We start from the raw sequence: 17,252 nt of genomic DNA, 5'->3' as shown, positions 1-17,252 counted from the left end.
TTCATCTTCTAAAGAAGCCTGGCAGTTATGTTTGTTTTCAATATGAAGACCATGGTTAGCTGTGTTTAATATATGTGCTGATACAGAGCAGACCCTCTTTGAATTTACTTCTGTGAATAGGGCAGGGGGGAAGAGTACGCAGAACTGTTCTACTTAACAGATCCTTAAAAAAAAAATATATGTGTATCTAAGGCAGATCTTTGAATATTTGTTACGGTTTTCTTCCAGTTGCCTTGATTGATCTAGATAGCATTCAAGTAACAGATTGTAAAGTGTAGATTTTCTTCCTCAAATCTTAAAATATTTAGAATTGTAATGTTGCAGCAGGATCAGAGCCAAAAGTAAGATTTGGGATTAAGGAGTGAGGTATGATGGAAAATGACAGAGAGTCCAGCTTAATTGGAATGAATCTTTAGGCTTCTGTGTCTGTCCTGCTGTGGACATCCTGTGTTCAAACGCAGAATTCTGTCTTGCTCATTCAGCAAATGACATTTCTTGACTCACTACTTTAGTGCTATTATGACAAATGATCCAAACTATCTTTATTAGAGTTCCTCCATTCGAGTGTTCGAGCTCTAAATTTCTGGCTTGGGACCCCCATTAGTGGTTCACACACTCAGATTGTCAGAAAATTCCATGCTTAAATATTTGTCTTACTGTTACTTGGTTTCAGTGGACTAATGATCAGCAAGTACTTCTCAGTGTTAGAAGGTCTAGCTGATAAATGGTTATCAGCTTAAAAGGTTAAATATGGGTGTTCAAATACAGGTTTTGAGCTTGTAAACTTATCCTTTAAAAGCAACAGATCCATCCAGTGTAATAGAATGAGCGGATTTTTTTTTATGTCCTTATGTTGTGCTTGGTTTCAAGCAAGTGTTACAAAATAGCAGATTGCTCAGTGATGCTAATCTCTGTGCCTCCGAATATGTCCTCTTTGATTAGTTGTTTTTTCTTTTAGATGCTATCCTAAGTATGGTGAATATTGCTGCTAATATGCTTGGAGCCAAAATTGAAGAGTCATCTGAAGCTGAAGGTAATTTTTTTTAAGATTAAAAGCATTCTGGAAAATTTAATTTCTTTTTGTCATTTTATTTATTTATGAGGAGTTGGATGATCTGTGTTTAAATGACATTTTTCACCTTTTATGGCATACCTGATTAGTGCCATAGAATTTTTATCCTACTGACCTTGAAATGTGGAACAAAGACGCTGAATTTGCTGAGACAGGTACAGATAGATAACATATATGTTTGTTCAGCTATATTCAGAATTCCTTACTCTCTCTATTACCCAGCTTCAGCTGTAAAGTCTAATTTGCTGCTTCTCCCTGGAAATATTTCAAGACTGTCCATAACATTGTATACATAAACTGCTAGTAGCACTTTTCTTTCAAATAACTATGAATGACATCTGCAGTTAATTTGGTAGTGCAGTTAATAATCTAAAACCAAACAAACCCAAATTAATTGAAAACAAACATGATTCTTGAATCTTTATGTTGACATTTTCCTCCTTCCTGCAGCAGGGAACAAAAGTGTGTCTGAAAATGTCACTGCCACCCCTGCAACTTCAACAGCTGCACCAAGATTGCCTGAACCAACTCCTGTTCCTTCACCAGAGTAAGTGATTGGTGGTGGGATTTTTCTCAGTGTGTTCCTACCAGGGACTAACATGCACCGGTCTGGAATCTTTGGTAGTAGAATGCTCAGATAGTGGCACTCTGCCTTAAACAAGTAAAAAGGCAAGTATTTGCTGAAATGTGTAGTATTGTAATGTACTAACCAGGGAAATCTATCATTTAGTTACTGTTTGTAGCTATTTATTTCCATTACAATAGGTTCTATTTTAACACTTGATTGAATGTCAAAATGCATCACTAACTTTCTCAGTTGTATTACTTTGTTTAGAAGAAGCAGCAGGAGTGGTTTGCTGCTCTTGGCTGTTGCAGCATTCTTGGGTGGAAACTGACTTAATGTTCTTCCAGGTTTTGCAGGTTGTCCTCCGCAAGGGAGACTAATTAGGAGTGTAAGTTATATTGCTGAAACTTCAGTTAAATTGTATTAACAAAAATACTGTTATAGAAGCTTGTATTTTTTTGCTAGGCTTTCCTTGATGAAAATCTGTATGCAAAGATACAAAATTAGGTTGGGAGGGGGAGCTGTATGTAGATATTCTATGGGGTTTTTTAGTTGATTACAAATTCTAATCAATTACAGTTGATAAGAATTGATTTGGCTACTTAGAGCTGAGACTCTAGCTTAAATGTTAAGACATGACTTGTGCTGTGTTTAGTGGTTTTATTGTTTTCTAGCACTCAGAGACTGACGAAGGTCAGTGGGAAGGTTGTGATTCTTGCATTTGCATTTGAAGATTGCAGCAGAGTAAGATGCTTGCTGTGTAAGAACTTAGTGATATTTGAACTGGTGACCTTTTTCAGGGGTGAGGGAAAGGGCAATAGCTGATTGAGAGGGTTTGCTGCTTCAGAAGCAAGGATTGAAATAATTTGTTTACAAAGTGGAATTGAATAACACCAGAGAAAATACTAATTTACAGAATTCCTGACTGTATCCAGACTGGCCTTTGGTCACTTGAATAAGCTTCGCTAACTTTCTAAAAGAAAAGACTTTTGCAGTCTTCCAGAGCGGGCATTGTTAAACTGTTGAAGTAACAGTCCATCTTTAAATCTTTCTTTGTAGACTTGTTACTGCAGATATTCCACGGATAGATAAAGAGCAATTTGTGGTGGATTTGACAAAAGAAAGTCCTATTGTTCAGCTGGTACAAGAGTACGAAGAAGATACAAGCCAGTCAACGGTAACCTTGCTGCCCAGTGATGATCAGGAAGAAGACGACGCATCGGCATGGTTTGAACTCGAGACAGAAAAGTACTGCTGTGACATGGCAGCAGCATGTTGTATTTCCACCTTTTCAGAATATCTGTTTAAATGGTGTTCAGTTGCAGTAGCCATGCATCGGCAGCGTAGTAAAACTGAAGGTAAACAAGGGCAAGGTTACTCTGCTGATGTTCAGCAGCCGCAGGCAGTTCTGACCGAATCTATACATACGTCAATAGATGAGCCTCTGCTTGAGCAATTAGACAGCAAAGTTGAGAAACCACCTGGATCTACTGTTGCAGTTGACTTCAGTGTGGTCCGTGAAGAGATCAGTAATGAGACCACAGATTCAATTGAACTGGAGCCAAGCCATCCTCAAACTGTGTCTCAATCCCTCCTCTTAGAAGTTACTTCTGAAGTTAAGCCATTGCCAACAACAGACATGATGTTGGAGCCTGCAAAAGATGATGCAGGCCAGGTAGCACCAAGTGTGACTCCCCAGGTGGATATAGCTGAGATCAGTGCAGAAACAGAAAAGACCGAGAGCTCTATTGCAGAAGAAAACCCTGTAGCTTCTGAGACCAGCATGGCCACCGAGGTGAAGGAGGTGAGTGCAAGAGAGACTATTGCTACTCCAGTGATTTCAAAGCCTACAGAGACTGTTCTGCAGCCTGAATATACAGTGGGCATGTTAGCCGGTGATGCTGGAGAAGGAAAGGAAAGCACTCCAGAAATGCAGAAACTTGTCTTGCCTCCTGTGGATTCTTCTGTATCTGCCGAAACAAAGGAGGATGACCAGGCAACTGAAGAAGCTTTAATGGCAATTCCGGTCTCTGGGGGACCGCAGAGAACAGCTACAGATTTCTATGCTGAATTGCAGAATTCAACAGATCTAGGGTATGCTAACGGAAATCTTGTTCATGGATCTAATCAAAAGGAGTCCGTCTTCATGCGCCTTAATAATCGCATAAAAGCCCTAGAAGTAAACATGTCTCTCAGCAGCCGTTACTTAGAAGAACTTAGTCAAAGGTAAGTTTGAGGAAAACTGGTAAGAGTCTACCATATGTAAACATGATTTTAGCCAACTATACAAAGCAACATACGCATACGGAAAGTAGTGCAGTGGAAGCAGAGTATAATGTAAATCACAGCATAAAGCTTTATGGAAAATTGAGAAAAGTACCTAATCCTAGGAGATGTAGATGTCCATGGGTGGCAGGGGTTCCCTTTCTGTATTTTTGGATACAGTCACATCTAGTTTGTTTTGAGGAATATTGCTTTTAAAAGGATGTGTTGCCAGGATGTAAGCACTAATCCTGTCCATAATCCTTTCAACAAAAGGGCCCGTCCTCCTGTTGCTGTTACACTGAATGACACAGACCTACAATGCCTTCTTTACTGAGTTGATTGTTTCCACTTAAACTGCCATGTTATCTGTAATAACTCTTGTTGAAGAAGGGAGCATGGAGAGGGAACCTAGAACTTTCTGTGAGGGATGTATGTATATTAGTGTTTACCTGTGATGCTGCTTAGCCATAGGAGAATGAGGAAATGTACCCATTTCAGAATTGGTTCCAAGGAAGGGGCTCTTAGTTATAGTTACTGTTGTGTTGTCTGTCTTGGCAGTGAGTAAATTGGTGTGAAGCTCTATGGTGTTGAAATAGGTTTGACTTTAACCTTGAGGCGGGGGGAAACAAACCACAAAAAAACCCTAGAGACACACATCATCCCTGTTTTATGTCTGAAGCTTGAAATACCACTTGACGTTTAAATAAAACTACTTTGGGCAAAGAGAGGCTTTCTTCTGGAATAGTGGTATTTTCTAGTTTTATCAACTAGCGTTTCAGACCTTTGCACTCTTCATTTTAGGTACCGGAAGCAAATGGAAGAAATGCAGAAGGCTTTCAATAAAACAATAATAAAACTTCAGAACACTTCAAGAATAGCAGAAGAGCAGGTATGGTTTGTTGGAGTACTTAAGTGTTTTCCTGCTTAGGAAAGTTTACCTTTAAGAAAGAGTTTCAAGGAGGTGCAGAAATTACCTTTCAGTTGAAGATTTTTATTAGCTGTGTATCTGCCTTTTAAAAGCAGCTCCATTCCATGCTTCCCAATTTTTTTCTCGGTAAGAAATTTTATAGGTATGTTCCCAGTTGTTATAGAATAAAGCCATTTCCAGCTCTGCTTCCTCATTTTGTATTTGAAGAAAAAAATCTGTTGTCAGCTGGTAATGGCTAAAACTCTGAACTTTTTAATTGACAAAGACATTTATCCAGGTCGTTCCCAACCCTTGTTTCTTGGCTGTGGCTGCACTCAAAACCATTTTTTTACTTTTGAACTTGGTTTGGTTTTCATCTCTGATTTAAAGTATTGCCCTGACATCCCTGAAGAGACCTAACCTCTAGAAAGGAAGAGGGGTACAGAAATGGCTTATGCCAAATTTGCATTTGAAAGTATAATGTATATAACAAAAGCTTTAGTTAATTCTTCAAGATGTGATTTAAAGAAGTGGGAGCTGAAGGAGAGGTTTTCCTGGCTCTGCCATCCTAACTTTCCTAAGCAGCTGTGAAAAAGAGCTGTTTCCTAAGCACTACTAGCAGTGCTGAATAATCACTAAAGCAACTGTGCATGTGGCATAGCAGGCTTAATCCCAAACTGTCTGAAAATTTCTGAAGTACAGTCCCAGGCATGTATCACAGAATCATTAAGGTTGGAAAGGACCTTCGAGATCATCAAGTCCAACCATTAATCCAGTGCCACCATGCCCCAAAGTGCCACATCCACACATTGTTTGAATACTTCCAGAGATGGTGACTCCACCACCTCCCTGCACAGCCTGTTCCAATGCTTGACCACTCTCTCGGTGAAGAAGTGTTTCCTAATATCCAATCTAAACGTCCCCTGGTGCAACTTGAGGCCATTTCCTCTTGTCCTGTCGCTAGTTACTTGGGAGAAGAGACCAACCCCCACCTCACCACAACCCCCTTTCAGGTAGTTGTAGAGAGCGATGAGGTCTCCCCTCAGCCTCCTCCAGACTGAACACCCCCAGTTCCCTCAGCTGCTCCTCATAAGACTTGTCCTCCAGACCCCTCACCAGCTTTGTTGCCCTTCTCTGGATACGCTCCAGCACCTCAGCATCCTTCTTGTAGTGAGGGGCCCAAAACCGAACACAGTATTTGAGGTGTGGCCTCACCAGTGCTGATTTCAGGTGGACAATCACTTCCCTACTCCTGCTGGCCACACTATTTCTGATACAGGCCAGGACGCTGTTGGCCTTCCTGGCCACCTGGGCACACTGCTGGCTCATGTTCAGCTGGCTGTCAGCCAGCACCCCCAGGTTCTTTTCTGCTGGGCAGCTCTCCATCCACTCCTCCCCAAGCCTGTAGCATTGCATGGCGTTGTTGTGACGGAAGTGCAGGACCTGGCACTTGGCCTTATTGAACCTCATACAGTTGACCTCGGCCCATCGATCCAGCCTGTCCAGATCCTTCTGCAGAGCCCTCCTACCCTCCAGCAGATCAACACTCCCACCCAGCTTGGTGTCATCTGCAAACTTACTGAGGGAGCACTCAATCCCCTCATCCAGGTCCTCAGTAAAGATACTGAACAAGACCGACCCCAGAACCGAGCCCTGGGGAACACCGCTTGTGTGGATATAACGCCGTTCACCACAACTCTCTGGGCTCGACCATCCAGCCAGTTCTTTACCCAGTGAAGAGTAAACCTGTCTAAGCCATGAGCCACCAGTTTCTGTGGGAGAATGCTGCGGGAGACACTGTCAAAGGCTTTACTAAAGTCCAGGTAGACAACATCCACAGCCTTTCCCATATCCACTAGGTGGGTCAGCTGGTCATAGGAGGAGTAGTTTGCTCATCCATCAAAAGCTGCTAAAAAATGGCAGCTTCCCTGAGACTGTATGGATGCTCTTTTCTGCTTTTTTCAAATAGTGTCAAATGCTGGTGAGTTTGAGGTGCTCCTCGTGGTTAACCTCCCTGATATTCTCCTCTTGTTTCTTAATTTCTCACAAGATTAAGGATCATGTTAGGGCTCTTTCCAGGAGATGATAGTCGTAAAGGACCTGTACCTGGTTGGCTTGGGCTCCTATTGTTAAGTGGCTGGCCATCTGATCCCAGAGCAGAAGCTATACCTCAGTGACTAGGCTTTAGCTCTGGCTGGTCACCTGCATGTGTATTTTGTAACGTGAGAATACTCAGCTTCCTGATAGTCATTGCATGGAGCTGGCAACTTAATCTGCCTTTAATGAAGCTAGCAGAAGTCACTGTAATGAAATGCACTTGGCATAATGTTACAAAAAGTTGTTTGATAAGTAAAAACATTGATTTTTTTGAAGTGTGTATGTGACTAATACTGCTTAAGCAGTTTCAAATGCTACATGAAAGTTGTGTTGAAAACAATGATGAATAGGTCATGTGACTACAAAATGCCTGTCTCTGTCAGAATGCTAACTTGGTCCAGGTGAGAGTATATGATAGTGAGAACCTGACAACTAAATAGCATGGCCATGACTCTCTCCAATACAGGATCAGCGGCAGACAGAAGCAATCCAGCTGTTGCAAGCACAGCTCAGCAACATGACGCAGCTAGTTTCCAATCTGTCAACAACTGTCACGGAATTAAAACGTGAGGTAATTACAATTCAGCAATATGGCACGAGAATACAAAGGAAACAGATGCATAAACATACCCCACTTTGAAGAGGTGTGGAGTCTTTAAATGAGGCTTTCGTCTGAGAAGTTGTCTGTAGTGTTGCTTTCAGCCTACTTTAGCAGCTGGTCAAGGAAGGGGAGGAAAGTTTTGAGTAGCTTGAGCTGTCTTATGCACAGCAAGATTGGTAATAATTTCTAGTACAGCCCTACTAGCCCTGTGATTGTAGTCTGAGCTAATAAAAATAAAACCTAGTTAGAATAACTTAATATCTCAGCCTTTCTGTAGTGCGTTGGAATTGGTATTGTTCTGTGAAATTACTCTTAATGAAATTAGAAGACTAACCACTGACTGAAATGGCAGTAAATAGGATTTGTTGCACATACAGAACGTTTGATGTGTTAGAGGGAATGATAAAGTTCATGCTTCAAAAACTTCTCTGGCACTTGCTGCATTATATAACTAGTTGTATTGCATGGCTTTGTTATACAACATCAGTAAAATGGGACAGTTTGCGGTGTCCAGCACTTATGTTGTCCACTTAAATATTAACAGATTTTTGCCATAGGAGGTTCGGTGTGCAAGAGTGTGTTGGGCACTGTTAGAACTGGGCTGTAATAACAGATGACTATGTGGAGGGTTGCACTCTTAGCTACTGAATGGGAGGCTAAGACACCCTTCTTCTTTTACCTCTGGCTATTCTTAGCTTTGGAGGTTAGGGGAATCTTGGCAACAATATTAGGAGCATGTTCTCTCAAGTGTTTACATTCTCCAGCCGGGGATTTCAAGCAGTACCATAAACTTTTTTTTTGTGCATGTTGCCAAAGATATCTCTTGAGCTGTTTCCTAACACTTAAGTGAGACTCCTTTGATGCCTGCCTGGCTAAGCACCTGTTCATGAGTGCTGTGGTTTTAACCAGGATTTGACGGTGATGATCATGCGGGTATGTTAGACGAGTGTCCTGGAATTTGAACACATGGCTTTCCTGGAATTGAACTCTGGTCACCTGAGTCTATTAGTCTGAGACGCTTGCTCGTTACAAAATGGGAAGTTGTGTTCCTTGTCTTTTCTAAAGTCTTTGCTTGACTTCTAAGATCTCTTAGTGTGTTTAAGGTAGATTTTTTTTAATAGGAAAAGAACTGTGCCGTTCATTTTTTAAACACTATCTGCAAAACACCCTTGGACTTCAGCTTCCATATAATTCTAGTAAGCTTCATCTGTCAGTCTTCAGAAATGAACATACATGAAAAAATCCTTCTGCTAGGTTGTGAGATGGAAGAGTATTTAGAGAGATGAAATCCATTGAATCAAGTGAATATAATGGTATTTATTCTGTGAAGTACTGCAATGTCAGCTAATGAAAAGCATCACATAAAATTGAGATAGTATTACATTCGTGTCAATTGTAAAACAGAGAAATTACTTTTAGTGCACTTTCTTACAGAAAGTATATTACTTTCAGATAGGTTTGAATGCTCTTTGCAAGGGGCGGCTGCTGCTTTAACTTATGGTGGTACCATACTAGTGGTACTAGTTCAACACAAGTTGAAATCTTGTCCTGTGTTACCAGCTAGTTGTTTTCAGCCTTCAGGCCTTGAATGCTGTGTAGCCAGTAGGCTACATCAAACCTCTGAAAAAATACTCAAATTTGAATGAGTGATTAATGAAGTTGAGGGAAAGTGGCTTGAGAACAGGTCGATTATGTTCTTTTAAGATTTTAATGTTTAAAACATGAGCATAATAGCACAATTAAATTATTCTTTGTCTTTAACAACAAGTTATCAAATTCTTTCAGGTTTCTGATCGGCAGACCTACCTTGTGATTTCTCTGGTCCTCTGCGTCATTCTGGGCTTGGTGCTTTGTGTGCAGCGGTGCCGAAGCACTTCTCAGTTCTGTGAAGATTACCTCTCAAAAATTCCCAAAAGTAATCACTACCCTAGCCCCAAAAGGTAATGAATTTATATTTGAGACTTAATTGTTCTTGCAGCTTTTACTGATACTTCCTAAATATTCTGGGACTGGCACATCTGCTTTAATTTTGAGTCGTCTTTCTGCAAACTCAAAATTGATAGCAAAGAGCCATTACTGCTGTGTACTAACACACTCCTGGGAGCATTTTGGGGCTACATGCTTAACATGCCTTGGTAGCTTGTTGCAAATACAGTACTGTGTCTGTTTGCCAGGATTTCTTGGGCACCTCAGCAAATCTGTCCTTCTGCCAAAGATGTTTCTTAATGAAAAACGCGTATGACAAAGTCCTGAGAAAAATGTTTAAAAAAAGCTTTGTGGATTTTGTTTCCTAGGTGTTTTTCCTCCTATGATGATATGAATTTGAAAAGGAGAACTTCTCTTCCACTGGTCAGATCACAGTCTTTTCAGCTAGCTGGTAAAGAAGGTATTCTTCACATATCATACATCTAGTCTTTAGTGTTACTCTATTAGAGCTATACAACATGTGTGTTACTGCAAGTGTATGAAAATGGAATTGCAGGTTAATGTCAAAGGACACTGGATTACAGTAGTTCACGTATACATTCTGTAGGACAAGGTGGTTCATGAACAAGTTACCAGATCCTCACAGAACGGTGCTAAGTTATGCTAAAACATTAAATGTAGTCTTTGCTATCATTTCAGCTCCACAGGTGGTTTCTTGCAGTTAGTAGCAATCCATGCAGGCATTCACATCTACAAAGCTATGTAGCTTGCAGAAAGTGACTTTTTTTTTTTTTGGAATGTCGGACGTGGGAAGTCTGAATGCCCTAATTCTCAGAAGTCTTGATACCCTGTCTTTGAAATTTGGCAGATATTTAGGATCCAAATTTATCAACTGTAGTAAGAAAACTTAGGCTATTTATCTTGGCTTGGGTATGAGGAGTGATCTGGTCTTTTCAGTATTCATGTTAACACTTGGGACAACTGAATTTTGTTTTCATGGCCTTCATCAACATGCAAGACCAGAAGTGTTGCAGGTTATAGTAACTACCAAGTATGCAGCTGACACTGCTTTTCTGGGTGCGTGCAGCAAACTTGCTTTGTGGGTTTTTGTACTGTGAATAAAACTGCATTACAACTTGTGAGTTGAATTTGGGAACATGTTGCAATAGAGACTAGCTAAGGCATAGAATATTTTTGTGCAAAATACGCTTTTTCCGAATTCCCCCCCCGCTTCGGCTTGGAGGAGTCATTTACAAAGCCCTGATGGAGGAGTGCCAGACAGGTCTTACGTGAATCTGAACATCTGTGTCCTTGATAGGTACACGTGCTTCTAGTATCTGTCCTGCCATGGGCAAGCTGCACATTAAACACTTCGTAACAGTTTGTTTTCGTAGAAGCTAAATTTTGCAGACTATTGTTCCTTTTCCCCAAAGAATGTGGCCTATGTGCCTAATGTGTCAGGAGGTCAAGTGTATATCAGTGACAACTGCCATGGCAGCATAGAGGAATTCCTCAGTGTTGATTCACTTTCACTGTTCATGTGTTGTACCCCCATTAACTTGTAATGGGGAGCAAAAACGTACGCGATAAATGGAATATTTTGTCATAGGGTTTTTTCTTTAGAATCGCGTTGCTCTAGAGCTGGCAGTGTCAGGACTGCTAAATTTATGTACCCTCTCTTACAGCGGATCCAGAGGACCTGTACATTGTGGAGCCCCTGAAGTTTTCCCCGGAGAAGAAGGTACGGTGGCTGGGGGGGACGCAGGCTGAGCTGAGCGTGCTGCTGCCGGCAGGTGGTGCATACCTCCGCTGCCCTCCCCTGCGCACGCCCCTGCTGAGGCTTGGTTTTTACGCTCTGCTTGCCTTCCAGAACCTAACTGTTTCTCTTTTTACTTGTGGTTTCAGAAAAAGCGTTGTAAATACAAAAGTGAAAAAATAGAGACTATTAAGCCAACAACAGAGCCTCTGCATCCAGTAGCCAACGGGGAAATTAAAGGAAGGAAGCCGTTTACGAACCAGAGGGACTTCTCTAACATTGGGGAAGTTTATCACTCTTCATATAAGGGTCCTCCATCTGAAGGAAGCTCTGAAACGTCATCGCAGTCTGAGGAGTCCTATTTTTGTGGCATTTCAGCGTGTACGAGTCTGTGCAACGGACAGACCCAAAAGACAAAAACTGAGAAGAGGGCTATAAAACGAAGACGGTCTAAAGTTTCAGACCAAGGGAAGCTCATAAAAACTCTAATACAGACTAAGTCAGGGTCAATGCCAAGCCTGCATGACATAATCAAAGGAAACAAAGATATAACAGTGGGAACACTTGGTGTCACGGCAGTTTCTGGACACATCTAAAACTAGCTGAACTTCTCAAACAGGAGAGTGTTTGTTCGTTTGAGAACAGTCTGTGGTATTCTGTGGGAGGATAGTGGGAGATGAAGATCTCAACTCATTGGAAAGTATTCAGAAATTTGGTTTCTGCCTTTTTAAATAGATGGGATTGTGTCAATCTTGGCTATAAGCTGCAGCTTTACAAGGCTGATAATTTCCTATGAGAACAGCTTGGGGGGAGGGAGGGCAGGGTTCATTTTATAAAGGTTTTTTTTCACAGTTCCTGGGGCAGAGATTTTTTGAAGCCCAGTTTGTTGGGTGGAATAGGGATAAAAGCCTAATCCTCTTCCTTTAGCTTTGTTCCTATTTCTTGCACCTTCCCATATTTATGTGCCTTTTGTCTATTTATAATGCCACTGGAAGAGGGGAGATACAGTTGTTTGTCATTTGATTTATTTTGTAATTTCTCTAGCTTTTTTTGAAGATGCAACACTACAGTGCTGTAAAGGGACATGTGTTGGCCTTCAGCTGGACTCAGTAATGTGGACTGGATACTGTAAACATACTAATAGATGGACTTGCCTGACTAGATTCTGGTTTTGCAAACTCAGTTGGGGAAAATACCTCACTAGGGATGGTAATCATGTTTATTTCCACCTTCAGTTACAAGTCAGAGCTGTAGTCTGATGTACTAAATGAATGACCGTGGCTCATGAGGATTGCCTGTGTACGATGGGATCCTAGGCTGGTGAGTGCATTTGTTACCTAAATTGCCTGCTGTAGGTCTCTGAAGGAAGTGGTTGAGGAATGCTCATTGTTTCTGTGCTGAGAGTTCAGGGCAGAGCTCAGCTGAAGAATGTGAGGGTCAGCTGGTGCAGCTGGGCTGTTCTCCAAGCCAGCTCGGGATGTGTTGAGTTTGCAAAGCCTTGAAGTCTGACCAGTCAGGCTGGTTCAAAGTGGGTATTTCTGTAACGTTTGCTTTTGTATTGGCTAACAAATGTGCAGTGTTTGTATGGTTGGTATTTTCATATCCAAGTGTTTTTTTATTTTGACTGTGATTGTATATTTGGATAGTATAGGATGTGTGATTGCTAAAATGATGACTGCATATCTGAGTGAGTGGAACAAAAGGTTATTCCTTTTGACAGGTGTTACAGATTCATGTTGTAAAAAATAAGTTAACTTATTGAGCACTTTTAGTGGTACCTTTTTTAACTGATCTAATGCCTTTCCTGGGTATTGTATGTAATGTGACTTATTTAAAGCCTTTGGTTTTTTTTGCTGCTTTCTTGTTAGTTTATGAATACTTTAAGGTGATGTACTTTTGGAGTTGATCTGCACAATTAGCCAGTCAGAGCACATGAACCAGATGTGTTGAACGTTTCAAACCTGGATGAGGAAAATACTTACCACCTGAGTGCAGCATACAATGTTGTGGAACAAGAGTATGTAACTACAGAGCTGTAGTGCCATTAGAAACTGTGAATTTCCAAATAAATCTGAACACTTTGTCTTTAATTTACTGGCATTTTTCCTTTGAAAATGAAACTTGTGGCTTAAATTCTTTGAGACGGACTAATCTTTAAATTTTAGTCTGGGACTGGGTTGGGGTCCTGTGGGCCATAGTAAGGAGTGCATAAACTTATTTGTCAGCCTAGATGTGCTTCTCCATTTAAAAAAGGAAAAGGGGGAGTGGAGGGAGGGAAGCTGAAGGCTGAGTGGTGCTTTGTCAGAAAGTTCAGGAACTGTGGCCATCTAAAACTGCTAGAAAGATTTCCAGCAGGTATCGTTTCACGTCTTGACCTGGGCGATCCTGGGAAGTGGTAGCTTTCTGTGCGAGTGACTGCATGAAGTTGCCTCTTGGTACTCGGAGCTAAAGTTTGTGAAGGATGTAAAAGGACATTAAAAGAAAATGTTAGATAGTAATTTCTCATTTCAAACCAGAGTTTTCACCTTGAAGCCTGCCCCTTACTGTTCCCTTCCTCCCAGCTTCTAGCAAGCGTAGCAGCACTGCATGCAGCCAAGTGCCAAGTTCACTGGCTGTCCAGCATCTACTTCTCTTGCCAAATGAGACCTCCCCAGCACTAATTTCTCTCAAGTGTCTCAAGACTCTGCTTCATCATAGTGCTATGATTTAAAAAGCAATTGAATGTGGGGTTTGCTGAGGGGGGGGTGTGATGTTTTTTGAGTGTGTGTGTTTTTTGTGGTGCAGCGTTTTTTATTTACTGGCCTTCCTCTTGATACATCACTTGTAGGAAGCATGCTTTGCTTTACTGCCCTGAGGAATCACTGAGCTGTTGTTCTTTTCAGTAAGAATCAGCTGAGGCTGGACATGATTGAATTCTTAAGAGAGCCCATCTTCACCATCTGGCTATAAACCAAAGACTGACAGACCTAGAATCTGCTGATAGGTGTAGAATGAGGCCAAATGAGTTGTGATGAGGGACAGATGTGTCTCTAACTGGGACTTATTTACGCTTTGTTCTACCTGCCCTGTAAGCATTGGATGAGAATAAATTTTGTTGTGAAACTGAAGTTAAACCAAAGATGCAGGTGGTCATATAAATTTATTAAGTATAGAGGGTGAGCATATAGCTCTGGGGCAAGGAGGGTTGTCTTTCCTGGAAGCAGCAGTTCCCTGGATGGCCAGAAACTTTCTTCCTAATCCTTTTCTGTTTTGCTGTAATGGACAACTTCCTATTTTGTCCTGTGTACATTTGCTTTCTGGACTGGATTACCCCACAGCACTGGCGAGCAGTCCCTGAAAATCACTTGGAAATACACAGTTGAGGAATTAGAAGCACTCCTCAGTGCTTCCTCATGCAAGAGGAGAGTATTGTGTTTGTTTAAAAGCGTTTATGTATACATCCCCATTCTTTCTTGGGAAGGTGATACTTAGCCTGCGACTGAAATCCCTTTTTGCTGGTGCTCTTCTGCTGATACGGTCTGTTTTATACCTTGGGTGTTATAAGTCTGAGTACGTTGTGCGTGTTTAAATTCCAAGCACATGTTCAAATTTCCAAGTTAGCAAGTTCAGATGTGAAACTAAATGCCTTCTAAAACCGTCCTTTAACACCCTGTTCTCTCTCTGTTTTAAAAATTGGGCATAACTTGGATCTAAGGAGCTGCTGTATTCTGCAGGAAAAAAAACGCGATGAAGCTTCTCATGTGACGAATGCAGAGGAAATGTGCCATGGGAATAGTGCATAGCCCAAATGGACAGAGCAGAGCTCTAGTGAGAACATGGCTTCCAATTCACACTGGAGATGTGGCTGTAAGTGGGAGATAACACAGGGCCAGAAACTCCTCTCACTCAGGCTTCCGTGTTTCAAGGCTGTTTTGAGAATGCCTCGCAGCATTCCCACTCCTGACAGTGTACCCCAAAAAACAGTGTAATGAATAAATGATGTCATGGGCTGTGTAGGTTCACTTTCTTGAAAACTACTTCTTGTTCCTAAGAAATGATACCTCTGGCCTCTGAGTCAACAGGAGCTTGTGTGAATTCAGCTGGTGTGGTGGGGAGCACAGTGCAGGCTTTTCTAGTATTTTAAGTATCTGGCTAACAGAAACTTGGGTCATATGGTGAAAAATGGCGGCCTAGTTTTTTTTTTTGTGCTGCGACAGTGGAGATGGCTGTGAGCAGCAATGACTCCTGTGAATAAAGCCCAACTATCATAGAGTGACTGCTGGTGCCTGTCAGCCAAGGAGTGACTTTCATATCCTCCTAAGCACACCACCTAACCATTTCAACTATGTCTAGGTCTAAACTTTCCCATCAAAGCATAGGCTATGCTTCAGCCCCTGAGAAAGCCAGCATCTGAAGGAACCTATGGAGCCGTTTGTGCTATTGCAAGCTCACCTGAGAAAGCCAGCATCTGAAGGAACCTATGCAAGCTCGAGAGCGTTTGTTCTGGCACTAGACTGAAGATGGAACCACAGCTTCCGCCTGCTGCTGCCTTGCTACTTTTAATTATTTGTAACCACTTTTTAAAAAAAAAGTCTCTTATTGTCAAGTTCTTATTGCTTAATGTTATCCTTTCATGTGGGCTCTTGAGTAATTTTTTACTTCCAGTTTTATTAATGTGACACCGACTCTAGCTTTCAAAACTTGATTCTTGAGTGAAATCAAGTTCCTCAAATTTGTCATGGTCTTTACATGGAGATAATAGCTTTTAACAATGGCGGCTTAAATCTTGAAAAATTCCTGTGGTGCTGTGGATATTTAAAGGGAGGGCCTTGTCTGTCTTGTGATACTGCTTAATAAGGTTGGACAGTTGTTGGTGTAAGATACTAAGAAGCCAGCATGCGTATGCAGTAGTGAAGACCACATACCTTGCAGTCCTTGAGCAGGTCTTGAGCCCAAGGTCAAAAAATATGTAAGCCACATGAAGGTTTTCATGGGAGGATGGGTAGTCACAAACGTACACATTGTATAAGTGAATTACTAGCCATATTTGCTGACATAAGGCATTTAGATTATATACATTAAGCATCACAGTAGAAATCCAGTATCTTTAAAATATGCAAACTCTACCAGTTGCGTGGTACTGGTAAGCGGAGAACTCAAGTATAAGGTGTCCATGGGTAACTTGTGCTTTTGCCAAGTTAGTGTGAGATGAAACAAGATGGAACAGCTTAGCATGCCTCACCTAATGAGGTACAAACATGTTCCACTTCATTTGGAACAGTTAAAGTGTAGAGCCCTGACCACAAAGTGCTGTGGGTAGGCCATCAAGCAGTGTGTGTCTCATCTCTTGGAAACCCTGAGTGTCAAACAGCAACAGGTACCACTGAAGACATTACTGGGGCTTGTAACAGCTCAAGCAGAAGTAGTGTTCCCAGAGCTCGTTTAGATAAAATGTGTTAGCTTAGGAAAGGATAGCGAAACTCATTAATCTCTCTTACGTATCTCTCTCTAATTTAAGAACTGTAACTTTAAAAGAAGCTAGCAAGGAGCTTTCTGCTGCCTTACTGCTGTCTCTTGTTTTGGACACACGGCCTGGGAGCTGCAGCTGGTCTTGCGTGTGCCGCTTTTCATCAGAGTCACTCATTAAGTCACAGATTAGAGGTACGGCTTTTGGTAGGGAATGGAGATCAGATAACTCTGTGCTTTGCGGACCTAGAAACGGAAAAGAAATGGTGGCCATCCTGAGACTTATTTTTTCCTTTGTTAGATGTGGTGGCTAGAGCTTACATCCCGGTGCTGGGGCCCTCTGAACTCACAGCAAACAAGAATCCTTGTCTGTGATTTTATTTCCCACCCAGAAAAATAACTCAAAGCAGGTAGTGAATATCTTCTGTTAGTCATAATTTGACACAGTAACTGGTGGAATGTCAAGGTTGTGTACGTTGCCGGTGGATTTTTTTTTTTTAATGGGCTGGAGAAAGGCTGCTCTCAAGAAGAAATAAAATTGTCAAATACAGACTAGGACACATTGGCCAGCAGAGCCAGATGGCATTTTCCAGGGCCAAGGCTGGCTTTGCGCTGGCA

General features: G+C 41.6%; 1 protein-coding gene across 1 annotated transcript in view; it reads left to right on the top strand.

Annotated features, from left to right (window-relative positions):
• SUCO (SUN domain containing ossification factor) overlaps positions 1–12,235 on the top strand; it is a 27,752-nt gene extending 15,517 nt beyond the window's left edge. The window contains exons 12-20 of the mRNA XM_010283697.1: positions 959–1,033; positions 1,523–1,619; positions 2,697–3,863; positions 4,704–4,791; positions 7,373–7,477; positions 9,293–9,447; positions 9,802–9,893; positions 11,119–11,174; positions 11,339–12,235. Of these exons, the coding sequence (XP_010281999.1) occupies positions 959–1,033; positions 1,523–1,619; positions 2,697–3,863; positions 4,704–4,791; positions 7,373–7,477; positions 9,293–9,447; positions 9,802–9,893; positions 11,119–11,174; positions 11,339–11,785 (2,282 nt within the window). The 3' untranslated portion in view covers positions 11,786–12,235. The remainder of the gene's footprint in view (positions 1–958; positions 1,034–1,522; positions 1,620–2,696; positions 3,864–4,703; positions 4,792–7,372; positions 7,478–9,292; positions 9,448–9,801; positions 9,894–11,118; positions 11,175–11,338) is intronic.
• The last annotated feature ends 5,017 nt before the right edge of the window (positions 12,236–17,252 follow it).

Source organism: Phaethon lepturus, unplaced genomic scaffold, assembly GCF_000687285.1.
Source record: "Phaethon lepturus isolate BGI_N335 unplaced genomic scaffold, ASM68728v1 scaffold15500, whole genome shotgun sequence".
NCBI classification, from domain to species: domain Eukaryota; kingdom Metazoa; phylum Chordata; class Aves; order Phaethontiformes; family Phaethontidae; genus Phaethon; species Phaethon lepturus.
The sequence above is the reverse complement of the archived record's forward strand: the minus strand, read 5'-3'. Positions and strand labels throughout refer to the sequence as shown.